The sequence below is a fragment of the Carassius carassius genome, chromosome 20 (genome assembly GCF_963082965.1).
Source record: "Carassius carassius chromosome 20, fCarCar2.1, whole genome shotgun sequence".
Taxonomy (NCBI): Eukaryota; Metazoa; Chordata; class Actinopteri; order Cypriniformes; family Cyprinidae; genus Carassius; species Carassius carassius.
Genome location: NC_081774.1, coordinates 27,816,480 through 27,843,575, shown reverse-complemented (window position 1 = coordinate 27,843,575; position 27,096 = coordinate 27,816,480). Strand labels below are relative to the sequence as shown.

Sequence of the window (27,096 nt, the reverse complement as noted above, 5' to 3'; positions counted from 1 at the left end):
AGATAATGAAAAATACATTTGCATTTACACCTTCATTTAAATGTAGTCAAAATCCAATCCAGATAACCCCAAAGTGTGTTTGCAGTGATCTGATCACATTTTTTTTCATGTGGTGAAGTGTGATCTGTATGCATTTTATTGTTGAGTGTACATGGAACCATTCTGCTTTGGCTTATGTTCATGTTCTGATTGACTTATCAAGGAATCTTTTTCACCTTTCACTGTCCAATCAGTTGCTCATCCGTAAAATAAAGACCCTCCTGGTTTTTCTCCCTGAATAATCTGTTTCACTCCCAAAAATATGTCAATACGAAAGTAAAATGGATTGCGACTGTCTTGTCAGTTTCCACAAGCAAGATGAAAAGTGTGGACCGGTACATCTCTGTTTGTTTAGCTGCTTTTCTGCTCTGAGAACTCATCTTCATTGTAGATATATTGGAGAGCAGCTGTCTCTCGGTTCTCTATACAGTCCTTTATACCTTGCCTGCTGAGAGACTGTTTACAGTAAACACCTCTTCAAAAGAGACATTCTCAGCCATCAATATCTCGCTCCATAAATAAACTGCTTTTATACCATGACAGAGGCTGAAAGTGGAGATCATCTGAAGGTCTGGCTAATGCTCCACAGGACACCTTTTGACGCTAGCATTTTTTTTCTTAGTCATTTATTCTCTCCAAACAAACCCACCAGCTGAGTCAATTGATTTTCATTGGATTCCTCTCACTCTGAGATGAAGGATACTCTCATCTGTACCATGCGTGTAATGAGAGCTGACGCGTCAGATGGGGAAGAGTTGCATGGCTTTGTGGGCCCCCGACGGGCCGAGATGGGGCGAGCTCATGCTGTATTTGATTAGGGTTGATTAGCTTCTCCAGCTGAGATGATTATTTTTGTCTGTCTTTCGATCAGGCGAGGAGTCCTTGACCATTTTTGTGGACAAAAGCAAGCTTAGCAGAGGTCAGCAGAATGGCGGTGCCTCCAACGCTACAGCCAGTTCACTGACCCTCGAAGCCCTGCACCAACTGGCAGCATCCTATTTCATCGACAGAGATAGCACACTCCGGAAGCTCCATCACCTCCAGATCGCCTCCACCGCCATTAAGGTATGACCCCCATGCTACCGACCAGGTTTGAAATGTGATGAAAGCAGTCAATAAATGCAAAAATCTATTTTGCTTCTATGTAGTAAAGAGGGCTGGGCGATACATTGGGGGTCTATACACAGTAGCCAGAGCAAGAGATACAATAGATTTATTTTGCATATCTGACAATGTAACATTAAGCAGAAGTATTTCGAATGAGTTAAACCTGTATACTGTTTTCTGGGTAACATTGAGAATATCACTATATATTGCTGCAACACCTCCCCCCACGACCAGTCTGACGGGGCTCATGTTTATAACAGTAGTTTGGTGGAGTAGACTCATTTAGACCAATATAATCATCTGGTTTTAGCCAGGTTTCAGTCAAGTAGAGTATATCAAAACTATTATCTGTCATCATTTCATTTACAATAACTGTTTTGGGTGTGAGTGATCAGATGTTTATGAGCCCAAACTTTAAAAAATGTTTTTGTTTATTTACTTTACATGTTTCTGGTTTAATCACAATAAGATTTTTTCTAGATCTTACATTAAATTTATATTTTGACCTCATTATTTGGGGATCTGACACAGTCTTAATAGATTGTACAGCACAAGTACTTTTATCATTTGAGCGCGTAGAACAAAAATCATCATAATAGTTATGAAGAATTGTCTTACTAGTCACATGGAGTGAAATGTCCTGGAGATGTTGTCAGAGAGCAGCTCCACTCCACCTCTGCTAGGGTGCAGACCATCAGCGCGAAACAGCCTAGGATGCTCCCAGAAAAGATTCCAATTATTAACAAATAGCAGTTTCTGTTCTTTACACCATGACAACAACCATTCATTTAAAGCAACAAGTCTACTGAACCTTTCGTGTCCTCATCGATACGTGGGCAGTGGTCCTGACATGATGATCGTCGCCGCGGGTGTCGTGCTGCAAACCGTCTCGATCAGGCTCCTGAAGTCCCTCTTCAGCGTCTCCGTCTGCCGCAGCGTGGTATCGTTAACCCTGTCATGAAGCACGACTGCAGACCTGCGCAGAAACGTCAAGAACACGAGCACCAGGGAAACAATGAGTGTGCACTTTACCTTCGGCTAACATAGCACGGATGTGTCGGACGATGGAATCTCTGATGATCACAGCGACGCGACGCGTCGCGTCTCACGGAGGGGAGCGAAGCGGTTTCGGGTGGAGTTCTCAAAGACCGGAGGGGGAAAAGTCGTAGCCGGGGCCTGGGCCTGTGCAGAGAAACACATGGAGTAGAAGTTGTGGGACTGTTAGCAGCGCGCTGTATACTTACCCCGGACTTTTGAGCATCAGCTCGGGAGGTTTCCAGCACAGTTCTCCGCTCTCTCAGCTGGTTCTGCTGCGAAATCAAAATAAATCTAGTGATAACAAGGTGCTCTGGTTGTTTTTATTTTGTAAAATACGATAAAGGATATATTCACACGTTATAGAAACCGAAATTATGTGTGTAAAATAAATGATGGGTGTTAAATTTTTAAGATAAAAAAATAGTCAATAAAAAATAACGTGACGGAGCTCAAACTCAATACACACATCATGTACTGGCCTCACTAAACGTATACGTATTTAGCTATCCAGCGCGTATAAACAGCCAGGTGAGGTGAACAAAGAAAAGAGATGATGCTTTATCCCGAGGTCCTTTTTCTCCTCTCCTTTATTTTACACACAGCAGTGCAAAAACAAGCTGTAAAACTGTAAACACAAATAAAAGTACCTATTAACTCAAATTGCTTTCTTCAATCATTTCCAAAACCAAATGCAACACATACATTGTTTTATACTAAGCATGAGGCGCCATTACACGGGAAACAGAGGAATCTACACTTCGTTGCAACACGTTCATTTTCTTCACAGGAAATAGAAACTGTACACCAAACCTGCCGTTACCACAAGTGTTCGGTAGATGGCGTTAACGCACTGCAAATAACTAAAGAAACACAAAATGAATGAATGAATGATCATTAAGACCAACTGTAGCAAAGTTCGTTGGATGGAAGGAAGAGGACAAAGGGGTCGGCTGGACTGCTGACAGGTTTATTATAAACAAAAATAACAAAAAAGTTACAAACACCCAAACGGTGACTCTTATTCTGACACGACAACACTTTCGTTTCACTTTTTCCGGTTTCTGTTTCCGGCTTGGGTCAGCAGTCCGTCTCTCTCTCGCTTGCTTCCGACTCTCCTGGCGTTTTATACTCTCTCCACGCCAATTACTAGAACAAGAAACAGGTGATGATAATTTTTGCCCAAACCACTCACTTACCGCTCGTCTCCTGATTCTCTCTCCCGCTGCAGACTTCGCTAAACCACGCGAGTAAAGGCCTGCTGACACGGCTCCGTCCACTGGACCGTATCTGGCACCTCCTTTTTAGTAAGGTCAGTCAAATGGCTGGTGAGGTCAGAATAATTAGGAATAAACCGTCTATAATATCCCGCCAGCCCCAAGAACTGCCTTCCTCCTTTTTGGTCTTGGGACGTGGGCAGTTCGCAATAGCGGCTGTCTTATCAATTTGGGGACACACCTGCCCATGCCCCAAGTGGAAGCCCAGATAGCTTACTTCCACACGCCCAATCGCACACTTCTTTGGGTTGGCCGTGAGCCCCGCTCCCCTCAGCGACCTCAGGACAGCCCTCAGATGCTGCATATGCCGCTGCCAATCATTACTAAATATAATGATATCATCTAGGTAGGCAGCCGCATACGCAGCATGGGGCCGCAGAATCCTGTCCATGAGGTGCTGAAAGGTAGCTGGGGCACCGAACAAGCCAAACGGAAGGGTAACAAATTGGTGTAATCCAAACGGCGTTGTGAAAGCTGTCTTTTCTCTGGACAATGGAGACAAGGGGATCTGCCAATAGCCCTTTGTTAAGTCCAATGTCGATTAAAAGCGAGCCGTGCCTAGCCGATCAAGCAACTCGTCAACCCGCGACATTGTATACGCGTCGAATTTCGACACAGCATTCACCTTGCGGTAATCTACACAGAATCGGACTGAGCCGTCCGTTTTCGGAACTAAAACTATCAGACTCGCCCAGTTACTATTAGATTCTTCTATTACCCCCATGTCAAGCATAGCGCCTAATTCAGCCTGAACTACTTTTTTATTGTGCTCAGGTAAACGATACAGCCGGCTGAAACTACCACGCCCGGCTCGGTCTTGATATGGTGATGAATCAGGTTAGTACGGCCCGGTAGGGGCGAGAAGACGTCGGCAAACTCTGCCTGCAATTTCGTTAAATCAGTGAGTTGGGATGGCGAGAGGTGATCTCCACCTGGAGCCAGGGCGAGGGATTGTGGTTTGATATTCGCCTCTGGCCCGAGATCATCTTCTCCGCCAATCACCGTTGCCAACATCACTGATTCCACCTCATTCCATTTTTTAAGGAGATTGAGGTGGTAGATCTGACGGGACCCGTTCCTATCGGACCGTATTACCTCATAATCGAGATCTCCGACCTGTCGTGCGACCTCAAACGGTCCTTGCCACTTAGCCCAATTTTTGGCGTCTTCGTGAACGAACTCACAGATCATGGATTTAAGTGTGTGATTAAATCGTTAATTAAATCGTCCTTAGGTCCAGCAGGGCCTGGTGTTGTTCGCGGTGAAGGACCGCGAGGGAGGCGATGATATCCGCAAGCGGCGTGGTGGCCGGACTTTGCATGGCGGTGGCGGCGGCGGCGACGGTCCTACTATCTCCCGGGTTTCGGCAACAGTATAGCAAAGTTCGTTGGAATGGAGGAATAGGACAAAGGGGTCGGCTGGACTGCTGACAGGTTTATTATAAACAAAAAGAACTAAAAAGTTACAAACAACCAAACAGTGACTCTTATTCTGACACGACAACACTACTTTCGTTTCACTTTTTCCGGTTTCCGTTTCCGGCTTGGGTCAGCAGTCCGTCTCTCTCTCGCTTGCTTCCGACTCTCCTGGCTTTTATACTCTCTCCACGCCAATTACTAGAACAAGAAACAGGTGATGATAATTTTTGCCCAAACCACTCACTTACCGCTCGTCTCCTGATTCTCTCTCCCGCTGCAGACTTCGCTAAACCACCCCCCCCCCCCCCGCCACACCAACACACTCCCTGCCTGGTATCTTAAAGATACCACATCTTTTACTAGAACAAGAAACAGGTGATGATAATTTTTGCCCAAACCACTCACTTACCGCTCGTCTCCTGATTCTCTCTCCCGCTGCAGACTTCGCTAAACCACCCACCCCCCCCCCCCACCCCCGCCACACCAACACACTCCCTGCCTGGTATCTTAAAGATACCATATCTTTTAAATGCACACACTTTACTTAAACACAAGTAACATCCTGTTTAGGGGAGAAAAGTAAGACAAGTTCAGTTACAGGTCTTTTAAACACTTTAGGAGTGCCGTGGCGAATTACTCTGATATCTACAGTCCTGACAACATTATTTCTGCTGGGAAAAGTTTTGATGACCACTGCCATTGGCCAGTGGTTCCTTGACACTGCATTGTCTTTCATCAAGATGACGTCTTGCTGCAAGTTAGGCCTTTTGTCCTGCCACCTGGCACGACTTTGCAGGGTGCTCAGGTATTCACGTTGCCAGTTGTGCCAAAATGTCTCTGCGAGATGTTGTACCAGCTTCCATGGGTGACGGATGATCTCTGTCTTGCCAAAGTCAGGCGGTGGCGATGATGGGGCTCCTGTCTTTTGTGTCAGAAGCATGGAGGGGGTGAGTATGAGAGGGTTCTCGGGGTCAGTTGACACAGGCAGCAGGGGTCTCGCATACATAATTGCACAAACCTCTGCCATGAGTGTGACGAGGACCTTGTGTGTCAATGAAGAGAAGCGTTGCTGCAGGAACATGGAGTCTAGGATGCGACGGGCCACCCCGATAAGTCGCTCCCAGGCCCCTCCCATATGGAAGGCGTGCGGGGGGTTGAAAATCCATGTGCATTGTTGGTCTTGTAGGTAACGTTGCATGTCTGCGTCATCTTCCAGATTCAATTCTTTTGAAGCACCAGTAAAGTTAGTGCCTCTGTCAGACCTAATCTGTGCGGCAGGGCCTCTGATGGAGAAAAATCTCCGTAGAGCATTTGTGAAACTAGATGCACTTAGTGTCTCTATCACTTCAATGTGTACAGCACGCACACACAGACAGGTGAACATTACTGCCCACCTTTTGCTGTTTGCTTGTCCACCTCTCGTCCGACAGCTGATAACCTCCCATGGGCCAAACACGTCCAAGCCGACGTACGTGAACGGTGGGGCAGCTTGTAGCCGGTTTGCAGGCAGATCTGCCATCAGCTGATGCTCTTGCTTGCCACGCAGTCTCCTGCAGGTGTAACATTGGGACAGAGTGCCTCTGATACATCTCTTTCCACCCACCAGCCACAGTCCAGCGTCCCTGATGGCCCCCTCTGTAAAGTGTCTGCCCTGGTGTTTTACCTGCTTGTGATGGTGGCGCACAAGGAGAGTCGTTAGGTGGTGCTGAACTGGGATGAGGGGATTGGTGTGGTTTATCGCAAGGCCAGACTGAGTGATGCATCCACCCACTCTGAGAAGTCCAAAGCTGTCAACCACTGGGCACAGCTTTGCAATGTTGCTCTGTTTTGGAATGTCTGACTTACTCTGAATGTTACTGAATTCACTAGGATATCTTTCTTGCTGCATGTTCTTGATCAGTAGTTTCTTTGCTTTTTCCAGGTTCTCTGGCGTGATTGCTTTCTTACAGGTATGCCACCCTCTGCATGTGTTGTCTTTGTCCGTTTGTCTGAAACACTGGGCTATGTGAATCAAGACCGCAAGTGCTCTTAACACAGAAGTCCACTTTGAGAAGCGCTCGAAGCGTTCAGTTCCTAAGCTGGGCTGTGTGATTTCAGTGACTAGCATTGCGACCTGAGGTCTGATCTCAGAGTCTAATGGAGGCTGTAGGCTTACCAGACAAGAAGGCGGGTCTGGTCAGCCAGTTGGTGTCTCTCAATGATGCAGCAGTAACGGATCTGGAGCCATGGTCGGCTGGGTTGAGCTCTGAGGGGACATACTTCCACTGTTGGGGTGACGTTGCTTGTCTGATGCGTTGGACCTTGTTGCTTACATAAACATAAAATCTTCTCTGCTCATTGTTAATATAACCTAACACAACTTTGCTGTCAGAATAGAATGTGACAGAGTTCATGTGCGAGTCCATGCTACTCACAACAGTCTCAGCTATCTCAACCGCAAGGACTGCAGCACAAAGTTCGAGTCTGGGGATTGTAGTCTCGTTCACTGGTGCCAGCTTTGCTTTGCTTTGCCAAGCACGAATCCGACTTCGGAGCATCTATTTTCATCGGTCACCTTCAAGTAGGTAACCGCTGCGATTGCTTTGTTGAAGCATCCGCAAACACACACAACTCCCTCGTGCTTGCTGCAGAGGTGGAGAGAGATGTGTAGCAGCGGGGGATCTGCATGTCTTGAAGGCATTGAAGGGAGGACTTCCATCTCACCCACTCTGCTTGGAGGTGTACAGGTAATGGCGCGTCTCACTCACCGTTTTCTATGGTCAGCTCTCTCAGCAACGATCTCCCCTGTATTCTTGTCCTTCTTGGAGGACGGGGGCAATCTCTGCATGTTGACTGTCAATCATCTTTTGCATGAACAGCATGTAATGTTCTTTCATGGCAGGTTTCTTCTCTAGTGTGCCGCAGACTGACTTGAGTCTTTTCATGGCATAGTCTCTGTTGTTTGGCAGACGTTCTCTTGGGGTCCGAAAAGGTAGGGGTGCGACCCAGTTTTGAGTGCTATCTTGACCAACCTCAGTATCCATGATCCTCAGGAAGTTGAGATGATCGATGGACGGAGCAGGTTGGTGATCTTTGCCGGTGCAGTGGAAGACGGAGGACTACAGGTTCGGGAGTTCATTGCATTCAATAAGGACGGGAAGAGGGACACAGGTCTTTTTGTCCAGTGACTCCAGCATGTAGCCACAAGCTCTCCTTCAAGAAGTTTCTATACTGCCAGCACACGTCTTGAGCGTGTACGAAGATGGAGTGCTATTGTCGCTGAATATCTCAAACAATTCTGTAAGCGCAAGGGATTTATTACTTTGCTCATCAATGATAGCATTCACTCTAGTTGTTGCTTCTCTCTGGCCTTGTGGGTAGACACTAAGCATATTTTGGAGCAACCTTTAGCACTCATACCCTCACCGCATACCTCAGTGCACTTGGAGGAGACCGTCTCTGGAGGCTGCTGGTTCTCACTGCCCCCCCCTGCCGTTCTCTGACGTAGATGGGGGTGGCGTTGCTTTCCATGGTGATGGACCTGGATGGAGGGCTTAGAAGTGTTTGATGCTCTGACATTCTGCACATGTTATGGTTTTGTCACAGTTCTTTGCAATATGTGTGGTTGAAGCACAACTGCGGTAGCAGATGGAATTGTCTTTGAGATTTTGTTTACGGTCAGCTAGCAGTTTGTCTCTAAAGCCCCTACATGCTCTTAATGAATGGGGCTTTTTGTGGATTGGGCATTGCTTGGTGAGATCTAGAGAGTCAGCTTCAGGCTCACCTTTCTGGCTGGACTCAGCGACTTGAGTCTTGTGGACTGCAACAGACTGGTTGACTCTACTCTGAATGCTTTTGGGTTTGTCTCTATTTGTGGCAGGCAGATGTGGCATGGTGACTCTGAAATTGGGATCGTTTCTTGCTTTGGCTTGGTTCTGGATGAAGTCGACGAACACGCCGAATGGGGGAAAGGAAATCTGATGCTGTTGCTTTATCTGAGAGCCGTAGGACATCCACTTCTCCTGTAGATTATATGGGAGCTTCTCTATGATTGGGGCTATTCCACTAGCAGTGTCAAGGTAAGTTAGTCCTGGAAGGAATCCATCCTGCTTTGCTGCGTACAGTTCCTGTAGCAGGTCGGCTGGGTCACGTAGCTTGGCTGGCTCTTTGTTGGAGATTCTCGGGAAGCTTTCCAGTCTGGCAAATAGCGCCCCCTTCAATAGCTTCGGGGGTGCCATAGCACTCTTCAATGCGCTGCCAGATAGCTCGGAGGCCACCCTGGGGGTCTCTGATGTAGGCTGCTCTGTGCCTGCGTGCTTGTTCGGACGACTCTTTGCCGAGCCATTTAATCAGAAGGTCAGTCTCTTCTGCTACTGACAAGCCTATATTGTCTATGACATTGCAGAATGAAGCTTTCCACGCCCAGTAATTCTCTGCCTTATCGTCGAACTTCATCAGCCCTGTGGAGACAATCTGGTTTCTTTTCTGAACTTCACCAGGTCAGCAGTCGTGGAGCTGTGTCCATCTTGAGCAGACGTGTGACGAGGCGAGGTAGGGCGGAGGGTGGAGCAGGACTGGGTAGCCCATGGTCTTTTCCTCTCTGCTTGGTTGCTGGCTTGGTGTGGGCTGTAATACGGACTAGCAGGTAACATGGATGGCTGCTGTGGCTGTAGTGGTACCTGTGACAGCGGTGGCAGCCGTCTTGGGGCTGGTGTCGGTCTCAGGGACTCTGATGGTGGGTGTGTCGGTAGCTCTGCAGGCGATGTTGCTGGATGCTGTACTGGAGGTCTTATGGCTGGCTGCGTTGGAGGACGTGCAGGTGGAAGCGGGTGGCTATGCAGGCTGGGCAGAGTATTATAGCATTCTTGTTTTATTTCTCTCTGCGGTGGCACGCTGTTTGCAGTGAAATACCTTTGGTTCAGTTCTGACTCCGGTTCCCCGAGGCTGTTGTCATCATCTAATTCTGCTTGAAGAACTTCTGCTTCAGCTATTGCAGCCTCCATTTCTTTTCTACACCGCAATGCCTCCAATTCAGCCTCTGCTTTGGCAGTTCGTAGTTCTGCTTCAGCTTTCTGAAGTTTCAGTGCCTTTTCCTTTTCAGAATAGGCTGCTTTGGTTCTTGCTACTTGAGCTCTGGCTTTAGCGGTTGCTAGCGCAGTGCTCCTTCGTGAGCTGCATGTTGATCCGTGTTGAGATGGTGCACAAACAGAGCTTGATGCAAATAGCTCTGATCTCACCTCCCAGTCACCAGCTTCTGCATCAGTCACACCAGTGGGTAGTTCATTTCGGTCGGAGAATCCATGTCTTATGGAGCAGGGGAATCTGGGCAAGTCACATGCAGGCTTGGTGAGAGCAGGTTAATGGCGTCGTCTCGACGGGCAACAATGTTTTTTTTTTTTTCTAGCAGTTGAAGTTCTGTCTTCTTCTCGACAGGCGAGGGTTTGCCGTTTTACTGTACTGGCCTCACTAAACGTATGCGTATTTAGCTATCCATCGCATATAAACAGCCAGGTGAGGTGAACAAAGAAAAGAGATTATGCTTTGTCCCAAGGTCATTTTTCTCCTCTCCTTTATTTTACACAAAAACAATCTGTAAAACTGTAAACACAAATAAAAGTACCTATTAACTCAAATTGCCTTCTTCAATCATTTCCAAAACCAAACGCAACACATACATCTTTTTCTACTAAGCATGAGCCACCATTACACGGGAAACAGAGGAATCTACACTTCGTGGCAACACGTTAATTTTCTTCTTACACATCTTAAGAAAACGACTAATATAAAACGCCTTATATTACACACAGTGTTACTCACTGGCATTGCCCCCGAGGGAAACACAACTGAGCAGGGTTTAAAGAAACTTGACAGCAGAATTTACACAACACGGAGCACAACTCGCTCTGGAAAAGTCGTGTACTAACTGAACACTAATCTCGTTCCAAACGAGAATACAAACGAGAATACAACAGGAAATAGAAACTGTACACCAAACCTGCCGTTACCACAAGTGTTCGGTAGATGGCGTTAACGCACTGCAAATAACTAAAGAAACACAAAATGAATGAACGAATGATCATTAAGACCAACACACATCATGTAGCATGTTTTTGTATGTGGTTGCGCTGTGATTATTTGTAGCTTGTTTCTGTATGTGGTTGCATTTTGAGTTTTTGAACGCATTTCTTTTTTTCGTTTTCATTTTTCTTTTTGTTTTCATGTGTGTGTGTTATGAGTATTTGCAGCACGTTTTTGTATTTGGTTGCATTAAGTGTTTTCAGTGTGTTTCTGTTTTTGGTTGCATTGTTAGTATTTCCAGCACATGTGCTATCAAATTGATGAAGATGTTTTCTTAAATTACTAGTGTTTTCTTGTGGGAGTTTTTTGCATTATTTATTTATTTTTTCAGTCACAGCACACTGAGCTTTCTTGGCCACCATACTTGTTCTTTAATATGTATTTCTTTGTTCTTCACTTGTTTCTTTGTACTTCAAAGTGCTTGCTTTGGCAACCACAACTTCCTGTAGAATTAAAAAAAAAAAAAAAAAAAAAATATATATATATATATATATATATATATATATATATATATATATATATATATATATATATATATATATATATATATATATATATATACTTCATTTGATATATCTCTTATATTGCTCAGTCCTAGTAGCATATCAATTACACACAATCCTAATCAGATAATATTAAATAATACAATTTGGAAGAATACAAACAAGTTATTTTTCCATGCTCTTGTGAAACATGAGAAATATTTGGTTATCATCCTGGGTTTAAATCCCCCATTAGTACATTACATTAATAGTAAATTATCTTTTCATAATCATATGAATCTTATAAAATATATAAAAGGAACAGGGTCTGATTTAGCTTCATTTTAATTAGTGCTACTGATTGACTAATTTGACATCAAATCAGTGTTGGACTTGCCTTTTTGGCAGCTTTGATTAAACCTAATCATGCATTTAGATGTAGGTAAATATGAGCCAGATTTACTAACAGCTTGCACCAGTGTAAACCCACTTTTGGCAAAACTACTGTCAGGAATTAGTGATGAAAATGCATGGACTTTATAGCATTTGCATTAGTAGGAGTTTCCTTTTCAGACTGAGGAGAGTATTTAAAGTTGTGGGAAGTCGTGGCCTAATGGTTAGAGAGTCGGACTCCCAATCGAAAGGTTGTGAGTTCGAGTCCCGGGCCGGCAGGAATTGTGGGTGGGGGGAGTGCATGTACAGTTCTCTCTCCACCTTCAATACCATGACTAAGGTGCCCTTGAGCAAGGCATCGAACCCCCAACTGCTCCCCGGGCGCCGCAGCATAAATGGCTGCCCACTGCTCCGGGTGTGTGCTCACAGTGTGTGTGTGTGTTCACTGCTCTGTGTGTGTGCATTTCGGATGGGTTAAATGCAGAGCACAAATTCTGAGTATGGGTCACCATACTTGGCTGAATGTCACTTCACTTCACTTAAATAAATCAACGTAATTTACTAAGGTTTGTGCTATTCAGTTTACTGGTACGTATCTGGGTCATTATTTAATGCCCATTATTGTATGAATGCAAAGGAGATTTGGTACCAGACATGTTCGCAAGTCTTGTTCAATTCCATGTTGAAAGGCCACACTAGAACTCAAATCCTGAAGTAATAGCTGTCTCTGTGGTGTAGGTAACATTATTTCACAGAATTTTCCTTATCATTCTTATTATAACATAAGTCTGGGAGGTTATACTTTAATCAACAGACCATTTTATCGTAATACTGTGTACTTTAAAATGGATAGTTTATTCATTACCCATTATCCTAGGGAGCAATTAAAAATGAAAGCTACTGAACAATGTTCAGACACAGCTTTTCTTTCCCTATATGCCCACTCATCTTTCTTGTTTTCCCTGTAGTGAATGAATGGATAACTGTGATAACAGGGATTTGTTTTCCCTCATGCTTAACCAGTATATATCTACAGCTACATTTAACATTATGAATGATTCTGTAGTTCAAGCACGTTTTATATGGTGAATGTTCCATTGGTATGCCAACAGGAGCCTGATGGAGTACCAACAGTGTTGTCTTTTTATGAATCATTTTCATTTAATTTAAATGCCATTCTAGTCTCTTTCCTGATTGATTAACGGAAACGTTGGTTCTTTGAAGTAAATCAAAAGCAAAGAGGGCAACCATGTCTGTTTCCCAAAAGAATGATTTTAATAATTTGGTTCTTTGAAATGAATCAAAAACACAGCCCAACATTGTAGTCAGTTTTCCAAATGAAGGACTCCTATGATTCAGTTCTTGTGGGGAAATCAAAAACATACTGTACAGTGCAACCAATGATTCCTGATCAAATGACTTTTATGAATTGGTTCTTTTAAGTAAATCAAATACACAGCACATCCAGTGTAATTCACACATCCTCGAACGAGAATGAGTCGGTTCTTTTGTAGTGAATCAAAGACATACAGCTAAGATGAAGGGTTAGTTCACCCAAAAATTCTGTCATGATTTACTCACCCTTAAAATGCTCCAAAGCTGTAGTTTCTTTCTTCTGTTAAGCACAAAATAGGGCCCAAATTATTTTATTTTTCCTTTTTAATTATTCTGGATTATATTATAACATTTATTTAGACTCTGTTTTAATGGTTGTATTACATTTTATTAGTCAAAAAATGCATTTCTAATTAATTGAAATTAATTAAAAGTTTAACAAAAAATAAATGTGTAAAGCCCCATGATTTTTTTCTCTCTCAAATTCAGTTGTATTTTTTACCTAATTCTGTTTTCCATTAATTTTCTGGATTCCATTTTAACATTTATATTAATTGATTTTATTTAAATATATATTATTTTCTTTCTTCCTTTTTTAAATACTGTGTTGTGTAATATTTCTGCTAAATAAACTCAAATAAAAATATTTTTGTGGTAAATATTGCTTTACAAATAATAGTTTCATAACTTTATTAGTAGTACTACTATCATTACATTAAGTGATATTTCTGTCACGGTTTCTTCAAGTGAAACCAAACTTTTATTTTGACAGGTTTCACAGGATGTTTTTTTTTTTTTAAGTATAAAGTATAAAGTGTAAAAGAAAGTATATGTACAAAAAATAAATGTTCTTATTCAAAATATTACAATGATAGTAAAAAAAAAAAGTTATTGACTGGTTATGCATATGGCATGTTATTATTATTATGACAAAATATGATTTTGTCAATAGTAAACAAATTACAATTGAATCAAATTTTGGTTGTTTATGATTGTTATTTAATACATATTTAAGGTCACATATTGACATTTGAATTGATCAATTAATCCTTATCAAAAGAATAATAAAAGAACCAGAACTGGACTTATTACTTATATACTTATAGTATATATACTTATATACTTCCTTGTTTCTTCATAACTGTGTCGCAATTCAGAGAAAATGTTTCTCTTTAAATCCTGTGAAAGTCTCTAAACTTGAATCCAAGACAAGTCTCAAATCACCATTTTTGAAACTTAAGACAGAAAAAAAACAGGATTGCTATTCAATGTGAATTTATGTTAGGTTCAGCCTTCCTCTTGAATACAATTATTACCGCCTCAGAGGTGAGTTCATTATTCAATGCGCAGTTATCAGCAGCATAACCTCACGCCTGCGGCGTTCATGATAGACTCCACGCTGATCTCATTTGCTCAGGCTTTGTTTAAAGCGCCAGTGCCAAGCACAGCCTTTTAAAAATAAATCCATGCTTAAACCACTCAAGTGCTTCAGATATGAATGACCTAAGGTTTCCTTTGAAAAAGCAGCGACTTAATCCCAGGCTGCAGTTTTCCATCCGAACTCAGCCCTGCCACATTCAGTCATTCGCAATCTCACTCAGGCAAACCGTTTTGGGGTCTGAGCCCGTTTGCTAAGAGGATGCCGGGCTAAGTTGCTATTAATGAGGACAAAGCGCCTGTCGGTGTTAGTCGCAACATGCATCACGGTGATAGATCAGCCTGGCTCTTCCATTTACATTCCTTTCTACATTGACTAATTCAACTCATTAGTTGCATCTAGCATGAAGTGAGCTCTGAGGCAAGAAAACAGATGTATGGAAGATGCATTGTAAGGTTAGCCGAGGTGTTAAATGGAGCTAGTTGGATGATTCTTCAATGCAGGTGAAGGGGGATGCTATTCGAAGGGTGTTTGAGAGCATAAATTATAGGTTTGATTATGATGCACTGCTGCCGAATCTCTCGGCCTCATTAGTTTAGCTGGGTCTTCGGTAGAGTCGCAGATGGCATCAGTAACCGACTTCATCTGTGCTTTGAACAATTATCTGTCTCTACACTAATTAAGGGCCTTAAATGTGTTTAGAAGAATAATGATTTGTCTGTGTGCAACAATAGTTTTATAATGTTATTTGCTATTCATTAAGAGCATTGATTCTTTTATCAGGTGGAGATTTCATGCTGTTTGAATTGGCTTTTCATTTTAACACAAACTGTAAAAGTGGGGGTGAAATACTCGCTCTGCATTTGTATTAATCAAAGCAGTAAATCCAGAGTGTTTGGAGAGAGACATTAAGCACAGTTGCATTATTCACAGTTTTTTACTCTTCAGTAAAACAGAAGAGAGAAGGCCAAAGTACATTAGCCTTCACATGAACTCACAATGATTCTTTCTGGCACCTAAATTAAATTTGACCACAGGATGCCATCATTTAGATAGCGGAAATCAGTTTTCACTACTAAAGTGTTTCTAAGTTCACCGGGGAAGATTTGTTTTGGTGTTGTTTTGCCAGCGTCTGGCCATATGTTGTCATCTAGTGCTTTTAAAGGATCAGTTCACACAAATTTGCATATATGATATATTTGACCCTGTATCTTACAGAATTTAATAACATTTACAACTGCAAGCAATTTATTTTATTTATGAAGTTTATTTTTATAAAAAAAAAATAATGATTTAGATAATGTTTTTAAACAGAAAGTAAACTGAGCAAAAATAATTCATGCTCACATATGAAATATTAATTTTATATGAAATATATTATATAAAATATATTTATATTATATAAAAGTAATATATTAAAAGTAGTGCTGTCAAATGATTAATCACCTCCAAAATAAAAGTTTTTGTTTACATAATATATGTAAGTGTACTGTGTATATTTATTATGTATATATAAACACACACGCATACAGTATATATTTAGAAAATATTTACATGTATATACATTTGTATATTTATAATCTTATATTTTATATTATATAGAAATATATTTAATATATAAAAAATAATATTTTTTTCTTAAATATATACATGCATGGGTTTGTATTTATATATACATAATACAAATACACAGTGTGTGTGTGTGTGTGTATATTAAAAAGCATATGAAGCCTTTAAAGGATGAAAGTACAGCTTTTGCACTGTTTTCTGAAGCCACACAATAAGCTTTGTATGAGAAAATCACCCCCTCCTCCATATTCACGGTTCACAACAAACCTTATGTTTGTCGTTTACTAGGTCCTGAATAAAATTCTGTATTTCTCAATTAGTTCCTTGTTGTACAATAAGAGGTGGAGTGCTACAACTGGCCGATTGTGTTTCTGGCCTTTGCAGGGACAATGAGCTGGCTCAGACCTCAGAGACAATATTTAGGATTTAATGAATCTCCTTCCAGCATTAACAGAAGCGTAAGAGCCTGCTGCGGGTGTAATGAAGTTGTGATTTTTTCTCTCTGTCTCTCTCACACTCTGCTGATTCTTGCCCTTGACTTCATGCCATCTCAATATTTTTTATAGCTTTTTTTCATAAATGATGAACTACCAAGGTTTATTTATTTATTTATTTTTTGCTGTATAAAATCCATAGTGTTATGCCACAGCAGAATACAGAGATGAACAGTGCTCGCTGGGCTGCACAAAGATGTAAAGATAATAAAAATGTTAATTAAATACAGTGATGTTAACCTAATTAGTTTCATGATAAATTAGGACCAGATGCAACCAACTCTTGCATCATTACACAAACAGAAGTAGGCCTGCATAGTTGTGGTTGCTGTTGCGAAGGTAAAAAAAAAAGTGCTGATTTTGTGTTTATAGATTTTTCTCTTTTCTAAACTTTTAAAAATAAAGTGATTTAGATCATGTTTAAAAATAGGCAAGTGTAGCAAGATTATTAAGGAAATATAAAAAAATAAGAAATATTTGGGAAAATTCAGTTTCCAGTGCTGAAAAAGTAAAAAAAGAAAGTAAAAAAATAATAACATAAATATATATATATATATATATATATATATTAAAAATCCTGTCATGCAAAGCAGTATTTTCAGCATTACTCCTTTCTTCAGTGTTAAATGATTTTCTGCTTGAAAATTTAATTTCAAAAGTCAGCGTGTTATTTGCTCTTTTGTTGTTTGCAAAGTTAACCAGCAATTTCTGAGTGAAAATGGTTTCTACGCCAAATTAAAATAGCTTGTTATGAGAAAATTATATTTCAAAAAGTTGTGGATATTCATTGGTCAAAAGGTGTAGGATCCCTGGTGCTGATCATTTAGATGGCTACATTGAAAGCAATCACCCACTGATCAGATGTGTTTGATATTTACCAGTCACTTCAATTAACTTATTAGAGAAAGACAATAATTGCTTTTGTCTCTCTCTCCAGGTAACAGAGACCAGGACCGGCCCTTTGGGCTGCAGTAACTATGACAACCTCGACTCTGTCAGCTCCGTTCTGGTTCACAGCCACGAGAACAGAGTTCAGTTGCAAGGTAAAAAAGTACACAATCCCACACTTCCTCTCAAAACACTTCCTCTCGTCCCGACGCTGATTCAAAAGTGTTTTCCAGAGGTCGTGCTTGTGTGATGAGCCGTGGTATAGCTACACGATCAAAGCCTTGATGCCTCTGTTGTCTAATTAGCCTGCTAATTATACACAAATCTTGAATGTTGATAGTTGACTGTGCTTGCCTAATGAGATTAAAAGATTTAGCAACTGACAAGAATAAGGCCGTACTGGAAAAATTGAGGCATGTGTGGTCTACCTCACACTTCCGTCTTTCTCCTTCCAGGACTTCAGGCTATTCTGCCTAGTTATTTAAGGAGCAACTTTGTTCAGGCTGCCTTAGGCTACATAGGCTGCAATGCTGAAGGCCAATTTATGTGCAAAGACAATGACTGCTGGTGCCAATGCATTCATGAGTTTCCCCAGTGTAACTGCCCTGAGGCTGATATCCGTTCCCAGGAAAACTACCTGGAGCGTATGAAGGAGGCCTGGAGGCAGGAGAACCAGGAATTTCAAGACTCAGGTGCCAAAACTTCTTGCATTTCTCTTTTTCTCGTGGGACATTAACATCCACATTAGGTAGCTGCTAGCAGAGAGCTGCACGGGTCCGATTTTGTAAATCCGCACCCGCCCGTACCCGCAGTGCTTAAAACCGCATCCGACCCGTTTTCCGACATCAGCACTAATTAAAATCCGCACCCGACCCGACCCGCTTAAAATAGAACCGACACCCGACCCACATCCGAAATCAAATCAGTTAAGCCAATCACATTAGACACACTTTTTTCGAATTTTATTGCCAGGTCATACAGAACTTATTTATGGAAAACTCTTTTTAAAAGATATTCGTTTTTTATACATTTTATCTTAATTTTGATTAATGTTTTATCAATCAATTGCCCGTATTTAATAAATAAGAAGCAAATATATAGCAGACAATGTAATAACCTTAGTGTAATTGAGAGAATTACTAAAAAATATTTTGCTACCTAAAAGTTAAATATTTTTTGTGTCACGCATGCATGCATGTCTATTTCCCTCATATTAAATATAAAACGCATGTGGACTGATATTTTTCCAATGTCTGGACTCCTTTATTAATGCAGTAGCTATAAAAACAGACGTTTCAATATATTGGTATTAAATGCATTTTCTGAGAATTTATATTTCACGTTTTTACTGCAAATGTCGAAATACGTGCTCTTTGGTCCATCAGTGCTTGAGTCACTGATCACATTAGAATCAAATTTCTCATAATAAAATACAAAATTGACTGATTTATGAATGTATATGCATAGTTCTCATCAGTCGTAAATACAGATAAACGGTTTCATTTGTTGTATTTTTGGTCCTGAAAGAAAACAGAACAAAAAAAAAAGCGCGAATCATATACCACCGTCTGAGGTTGTGCTTCAAGTCGAAAGTAGCCATTTTTAAATCGTTCACAGCAGAGCATCGCGAGAGGCGGATCTTCGCCAGAGCGCACATGTGAATGAGCTGCACAAAGTCATTTTCAGATGCAATTAAAAAAACAAACAACAACCTTGGATAGCCTAGATTAGGCCCATATAAACACCTTTATAACGATCACGTTAGTTGAGCTGTATGCGCGATATAATTTTATGACACAAATTTTGAAATAGGCTTAAATCAAACACATTTTAATTCAGATTCTGTGTATATATATATATATATATATATATATACGGAAAAAAACAATGAAAAAGAAACAGCTGGCTGATCTTTTACGTCTGTTAACTAATGACTCATGCAGCCGTTCGAGCGGTTGTGATTTTTTTTAAATTGGAACATAGGCCTATTTTTACTTTGCACGTGACTGTTTTGAACCCGTGTTTAGACCCGTGTTTCCCCTGTGTCCGACCCGACCCGCACCCGTATCCGACACAGTTGGATATTTTTCACCCGTTTTCAGCTTTATTTTGCATCATTGACTAGCTGACTGTACATTATTCTGCTTATTACACATATAAAAGTGTTGTTATTGTTAACTACTAAAATATTATAAAATCTTTCATTTTTAATAATAGAATAACAAAAATATTAGAGGGAAAAAATTTCAACGAAGAGTAGAAATGTTGCTTTGGCAGCTGATTAAAAGTTACTGAAAATTAATTACAAATTAATCATTAATATAGTGAAATGAATTGAAAAGCTAAATATAAACAGGTTAAGAATTACAACAGCACAAAACAAAATGACTAAAAATGAAACTTAATGGTAAATAATAGTATATAAATCATACTAAAATAGTACTGTTTTTTACTGAAGTTGAATTATTTAGAAATGTAAATAATTATATGAATTATTTGTCAATTATACATATATGTTTTTAAAATTTCGCCTGTGTTATCTCTAGGTTCGCTAGGAAAAACTTAATTTGTTACAATGTACAATCGGCCTACACTAAAATAAATAAACATATAAACAATTGTAGAAACAATTTACTCAGTTATTGCCAGTAATTTCACAAACAATTACAAAAAACAGCAAGTAACACATTTAATTAAACGTGAAATCTATAAGTGAAAAATTTTAATAATTTTTTTCTTGTAAAACCTACTCCAGTAATACAAACGCGATTCCAAAAAAGTTGGGACACTGTACAAAACAGAATGCAATGATGTGGAAATTTCAAATTTCAATATTTTATTCAGAATACAACATAGATGACATATCAAATGTTTGATAACTTCAAACTCTTTGCAATTTTTCTCTGAGAAACTCCTTTCTGATATTGCTCCACTATTTTTCACCGCAGAATTGGGGGAATTGGTGATCCTCTGCCCATCTTGACTTCTGAGAGACACTGTCATTCTGAGAGGCTCTTTTTATACCCAATCATGTTCCCAATTGACCTAATAAATTGCAAATTGGTCCTCCAGCTGTTCCTTATATGTACATTTCATTTTTTCGGCCTCTTATTGCTACCCGTCCCAACTTTTTTAGAATGTGTAGCTCTCATAAAATCCAAAATGACCCAATATTTGGAATGACATTTCAAAATGTCTCACTTTCAACATTTGATATGTTATCTATATTCTATTGTGAATAAAATAAAAGTTTATGAGATTTTTATTCACAATCTGTACAGTGTTCCAACTTTTTTGGAATCGGGTTTGTAGTTGGATTTTCAACTTTGAAAAGTATTTTTTTACAGGGTAGCAACGAGACAAGCAATATATTGTAGTAGCCTTCTGAAGTCAAGTATTCCAGAAAGCCACGTAATAAACTATAATAATGTACAAATTATCCAAGCACACATTACAAGACAGAAACTCATTATCTTGTGCACTTTGATAGTCCTCAGTTAATTGCAGATTACGTGTGGCAATTACGTATAGCTATCATCCCAAAATTACATTCTCACACAAACTCACAAATACAGGATTTCAACAAACAACATGGAGGACAAGCTTGTAATTGATTTGGAACAGAAAAGAGTCAGGAAAAGAGTTAAATGAGATGTGGGGAGTGTAGCATAAGTGATATTTTGTCCTAAATATCTGTGGTTTCACATTACTGTGGGTGCTAATAGCTGCACCGTGTGGGAGATGCTATTTGCACCTGAGTACAAATAGACACTTTGTATTTAAAAATAATTGTTGCCATGTGCAATATTGTGTTCATAATAGTACAGTTTGGCAAATATCCACATGCATTATGATTTTATTTATTTTTTATAATTCTTCACTTTGGAATAACATTAACATATGAATGCAAGACCAAAACACAGAGGACACCCATACGTTTTTTTTTTTAAATATTTTTGTGGACTGAGTCTAAGGCTTGTTGCGTTATCTTCAATGGCTAGGATCTGCTTTTTGTTGCTGTCTTGTAGTATGTGAAAAATCGTTCATAGTAACTAATACCAATAGAAAACAGATAATATTAATAATAATAATATTTCATTTAGATGGTGTCTTCGCACAGCTCAAGGACACTTTACAGTTGAGATAAAGCAGGGAAAATACCAACGATTGAAGAGTACAAACTAACAATATAATAGTACAAGAACGAGACACAGACAAAAGGCAAACCAGTATGATAACAAACACTGAAAAAATGGTAACTTAAAAATGGCAATATCTAAATTAAAAATATTATTTATTGCTCAGTTGACCTAAATGTTTAGTTAATAGCAACACAAGTATTTTTTTTAAGTAACAATTGAAAGTTAGATAAATTAAAAATAGTAATATTAATACTCTCATTTTCACAAACTGTGAATATACTGTACTGGGTATAGAATATTACAACTTCAAGCTTCAGCGTTTTTTTATTATTTTTATTTTTTTATTTTTTTTTATTTGATTTGTTTGTGCTTAGAAATTATCTTTACTCATTTGGAGCACAAAGTATGTGCTTTTCATAAGTGTAATTATATTATATTATATTATATTATATTATATTATATTATATTATATTATATTATATTATATTATATTATATTATATTATATTATGTTTTATTATATTATTATAATGTGTCATCACTTTATTACAGTATTTTTTTCAGAATGTTTGAAAGAAGCACCCTGTCCAGACCATGTTAGGACATAAAAACAGTATTTCTTTTCTTTATTTAACATGAACAGTTAGTATTTGTCTACCTTGAAACCATTTGTGTTTGATGAATGCTAATCCTAATTCTAGTATTCCATACTATACCATACCATTCCATTTTACTGACAACTATACCTTTTGAAAATCTTTGCAAAAATGCTGTGATAATCAGATCAGTTTTTTCATCAGATGAGTTCCAGAGCTTCATGGGTAAACTACCAACACAGAGCGCTCTAAATTCATCAAGAATCCAGCAATTGTGGAGGACAGACAGTGCTCTACAGCAACGTTACCGGCAGTTGGAGAGTCGCGTGAGCCTCCTGCTCTCCAAGACCCGACGAACTGCTAACAAGCTCTTCAGCCTCAGCAAGAGATGCCACACACAGCCCAAAATAGTGTCTCTAAGGGAGAGGTAAACATATTTATTGGCACACATTAAACCCAGTGAATCCAAATTTGGTGTTGTATAATTATGCAAGTTATGCAAATTAATCTGCAAAGTTTTAGTCTATAAGGAATTAAAAATGCTTGTGCATTAAAGTTTGAGATTCGTGGGATTTGAGTTTAAATTGTATGTGTTTCCATTCAATCTCTTAGGACAGATATGTAACAAATAAGATTCCTTTAATATCTCAGTTATTTTTTTTAGATGGTGATGAAATTAAAAGCACAGCAATATGAGAATGATGACTGATGAACCTGCATGGCTTATTTTCTTCTGTGATATTTTGAGACTTTTTTTTTTGTCCCAGATTAAATTAAAAGGTCACTTTATTTTTATAATTTATTTCGGCTTTAGAACAATGGTAATAAAATAAATCATTTATTTAACTTTGAAAACAATATTTGGCTTATATTGCGTTATTGTTTATTTTTTCTTTATACATGAAGATAAATAGCTGTTTTTACATTTTAGAAATGTAAATTGTTCTTGGCAATTTTTAAAAACAAAAATTGTGCCTATTATTATTTAATATGTTAATGATACATAAATTAAATAGAACTAAAATCTCTATTAAGTCTTTTGAGCTTTGAAAAAGTTACCTCTGAGCAATGCAGTTGTCCTCTGGGATTGTGAAAAACTTCGATGATTATTAAACTACTGGGTTTTGATTTGAAAGCGCTATTGTTTAGCCAAGCCTGATTTCCAGGCGAGTAAAAAAGACTAATGACTAATCTATTGTTTAACCACCCACTACAGCCTCTGAGGCTATTGCTGCACTAATGGATTACTTTTGCCCTAGCTGTGGTTTCAAGGCAGATATTAGCAGAGCTCAAGGTTAGAAACCAATTAGTTCTGTTGCTTAAACAAAGCTGTTTATTGACAGTCACCGTTTGTTGCGAATCATTGCCTTATAATCTCCGCAATTATTTGCATACATTACAAGCTATAAAATCCCATTTTGTCATGTTTCCTCAATCTTTTATTGTTGGTTTTCACAGGCCACTGAGCCACTGGCTACAGTTCACCCTGTCCATCCTGTACTGCAGTGAGAATAACCAACTGGGATTTTATGCAGAGGAAATACGGACTTGCGCCTGTCCTTACGAGAGCCCCTCATGCCAGGGTGTTGTCCCGTGCGAGGTGGGTGACAGTCACCGTTGTGCCTCGTGCTCGGTGGACAACCGCACCCGCTGCTCCAGCTGCAACCCAGGTTATGTTCTCAGTCATGGAGTTTGCAAAAATGCTGTACCCAACCCTACAGACCACTACCTTGGCTTTGAGACTGACCTACAAGACCTGGAGCTACGCTACCTACTGCAACACCGGGACAGCCGCATCACGACGCACGCCATCTTTGTCAGCAACGACGTTCGCCTCAATGTCTGGTTCGACCCATCTTGGAGAAAGAGGATGCTGCTTACGCTGAAGAGCAACAAGTTCAAATCCAGCCGTGTCCATATGCTCCTGGGCATTTCGCTGCAGATCTGCATGACCAAGAACTCCACCCTGGATCCTGCGCTGTCTGTCTACGTCAACCCTTTTGGCGGCAGCCATTCGGAAAGCTGGACAATGCCCATCAATCAGAATGGCTTCCCGGACTGGGAAAAGACCAAGCTGGACATTCCTTTGGATTGCTTCAACTGGACCTTGACTTTGGGCAACCGGTGGAAGAGCTTTTTTGAGACTGTTCACTTCTACCTGCGGAGCCGCATTCGGACCGAGTCCTCTCAGGGGAACGAAACAGTCTACTTCGAGCCGCTGGAAGCTGCGGATGCCTCTCAAAACTTTGGATACATGAAGATCAACAGCATGCAACTGTTCGGTTACAGCATGCACTTTGACCCCGAAGCTATCCAGGATCTGATCCTACAGTTGGACTATCCGTACACTCAGGGATCTCAGGACTCTGCTCTGCTGCAGCTGATGGAGATCCGATATCGGGTCAATAGACTGTCTCCTCCTGGACCACTGCCATTAGATCTGTTCTCCTGCCTACTTCGACATAGGCTCAAACTCTCCAGCTCCGAGGTACAGAGAATACTCACCACACTGCAAACTTTTAGTGCCAAACAGCCGTTCTACAAAGAGTACGAAGCTGCAAAACTTTGTAGTTAGAAAGCAAACCAATTTATTTTTGCCACTGATGTTTTGCTTTACTCGCTGAGAAGTTCATTTAACTGAAAATTATTTTATGGGGGGGGGGGGGGGGGGGGGTCACTGTTGTTGCTGTTTGATATGAAGTCATTACTGTTACATATTTGATGTCTTTGGTCCAAATGGTAGTTCAGATGAAACAACGTTTTGCACAATTTTATCAATTCTGCCATGTTTGAATTAAATAAAATAGGCAAAAAATATTTTTTGTTATGTTTTTGTAGCATACTGATTGCAGTTGGCTGGATCTCAACCATGCAATGGAACATTTGAAGTATGCGTTTTACAAAAAGCAGAAAACTTTCCATTAGCTGATTATTTAGAAAAAGTGAATCCAAAGTAACTCCTCAAGAAAAGTCATATTTCACCCCAAAATAAAAGTAATCCATCCATCCACACATACATACAGTACATACATGCATATTTATATACTACCATTTAAAAATTGGTGGAATGTCTTTTATTCAGCAAGGATGAAATAAATTGGTCAGTAAAGATATTTATAATGTCACAAACGATTTCTATATATATAAAAAAAATGCTGTTAGAATGATTTCTGAAGGATCATGTGACAATAAAGAATGTAAATTTAGCTGTGCATCACAATTTGTAAATTTGATTAAAAAAATATTCAAATAGTAAAGAGTTGTTTTAGATTGTAATAATATTTCACTATATATATATATATATATATATATATATATATATATATATATATATAAAGAGCTATTATTATTACTCTCAGTGGGGATTTGCATAAGAGCCAATTTGTTCTGTGTATAATTTTGTTTCTGTTTTTTATTAAAGTAATATATATATATATATATATATATATATATATAGGATATTAATTGAGGATGAAATGTGGCCTGAACATGTTTTGGTCACCCTTACCACTCACATCATGCATGTACATTCCTTTTTAATTGGTTTCAGTGACACCAAAACAAAATCTTTTTTTACTTTAAAATAGTATATGTGAGTGCAGGAAATACATGTTAAATCCATGGCTAGACATTTTTAAAGAGAATACTTAAGTACCACACTGAACATTTCCATTGGCACTGACAGCAGATGTGCTGCTATCTCTTCAAATGTGTCATCCCAATTGAAATCAGGTTGGATCGCATAAAGACATCATGTGAAACAGACAAACTACAAATAGCATTAGGTGTACACAGGATGTTCAAATGAATTTGCTAAAATACATAAATATATATTGATCTGTCAATGGAGAGGATGGGTCTTTAGCAACATTCAAAGACGCCTTTTAAATTTCATGCCAAAAACAGACTTGATTCTGAAGCATCAATCACATGGTCATTAATAAAAATTATTTCCTGCCTGATTCACATGTCATATATCTCCATCTCATCCTTCAACATTCCATCGCACCTCAACCCCTAAAGATGGACGGCATATGGTTTCCTCCTAGTTTCTTTGTGGCAGATTTAGTGCCCTAAATGCACGGTCCTCAAGAGACGAGTGCTGGCACTTATCGGCAGGCGAATAACGATGAGGAGAGTGACCTCCCTCAGTCCTCAGCTCCGTCATCGCTCCCGGTGTGATGGATGAGCACTGAGGAGATGGAGACGTGCGGCGCTCGAAAGGCTGGCACCCTGGACAGAGCCCATTATCTGAGATCCTTCTCTATGGCGGCAAGAGTCTGTTCCAAGCGCGTGAGCTATTTACCTCGGTTGCTTGGGTTCAGATGAATTTGTTTTTGGATCTGCAAAACCATCTGCTGCTCCAGACTGCTGCGTCGTGATTGACAGCAGCATTGTGAAGTAAAATTTCCTCATGTTTCTATCTCGCAGACAAGCGTGACTCACGAGGTGTTGCCACATAAGGTGACCAGATTTCCAGTGTGTCAGTGCAGTTCACTGTGGTACAAGCAGAAAAGTGATGGCATGCTAAAATGCTGGAAGAAAACATGAAAGTGCAGTGGTCTGAGATGGTGGGCCACAAGTCTGATTGGAGAGGATCACGGACAGTGGGGAAAGAAAACCGACTACAAATAATAAAATGCTAAATATCTCCTTGTTGATGTCAAAGGCTATGCACCCAATCAAGCTCCATGGTATTTTGCCACACATTCATCTATCATTAGGTAGAAGCTATAGTCAAATTAGGCTGATGTCAGCATGGATGGCTGGTGTGATGTCCTCATTATTAAAAACCACGTTTACATGACAACACTATAAAAAACATTTTCAGAAGCTTGCATCTTCAGGCCCCAAAAATGCTGTTAGCATATATACAAAAGGCCAAAA

General features: G+C 39.7%; 1 protein-coding gene across 1 annotated transcript in view; it reads left to right on the top strand.

Moving 5' to 3' along the window:
• brinp3b (bone morphogenetic protein/retinoic acid inducible neural-specific 3b) overlaps positions 1-25,450 on the top strand; it is a 32,482-nt gene extending 7,032 nt beyond the window's left edge. Inside the window, exons 4-8 of the mRNA XM_059502377.1 lie at positions 911-1,104; positions 17,522-17,627; positions 17,928-18,164; positions 22,414-22,636; positions 23,668-25,450. Of these exons, the coding sequence (XP_059358360.1) occupies positions 911-1,104; positions 17,522-17,627; positions 17,928-18,164; positions 22,414-22,636; positions 23,668-24,784 (1,877 nt within the window). The 3' untranslated portion in view covers positions 24,785-25,450. The remainder of the gene's footprint in view (positions 1-910; positions 1,105-17,521; positions 17,628-17,927; positions 18,165-22,413; positions 22,637-23,667) is intronic.
• The last annotated feature ends 1,646 nt before the right edge of the window (positions 25,451-27,096 follow it).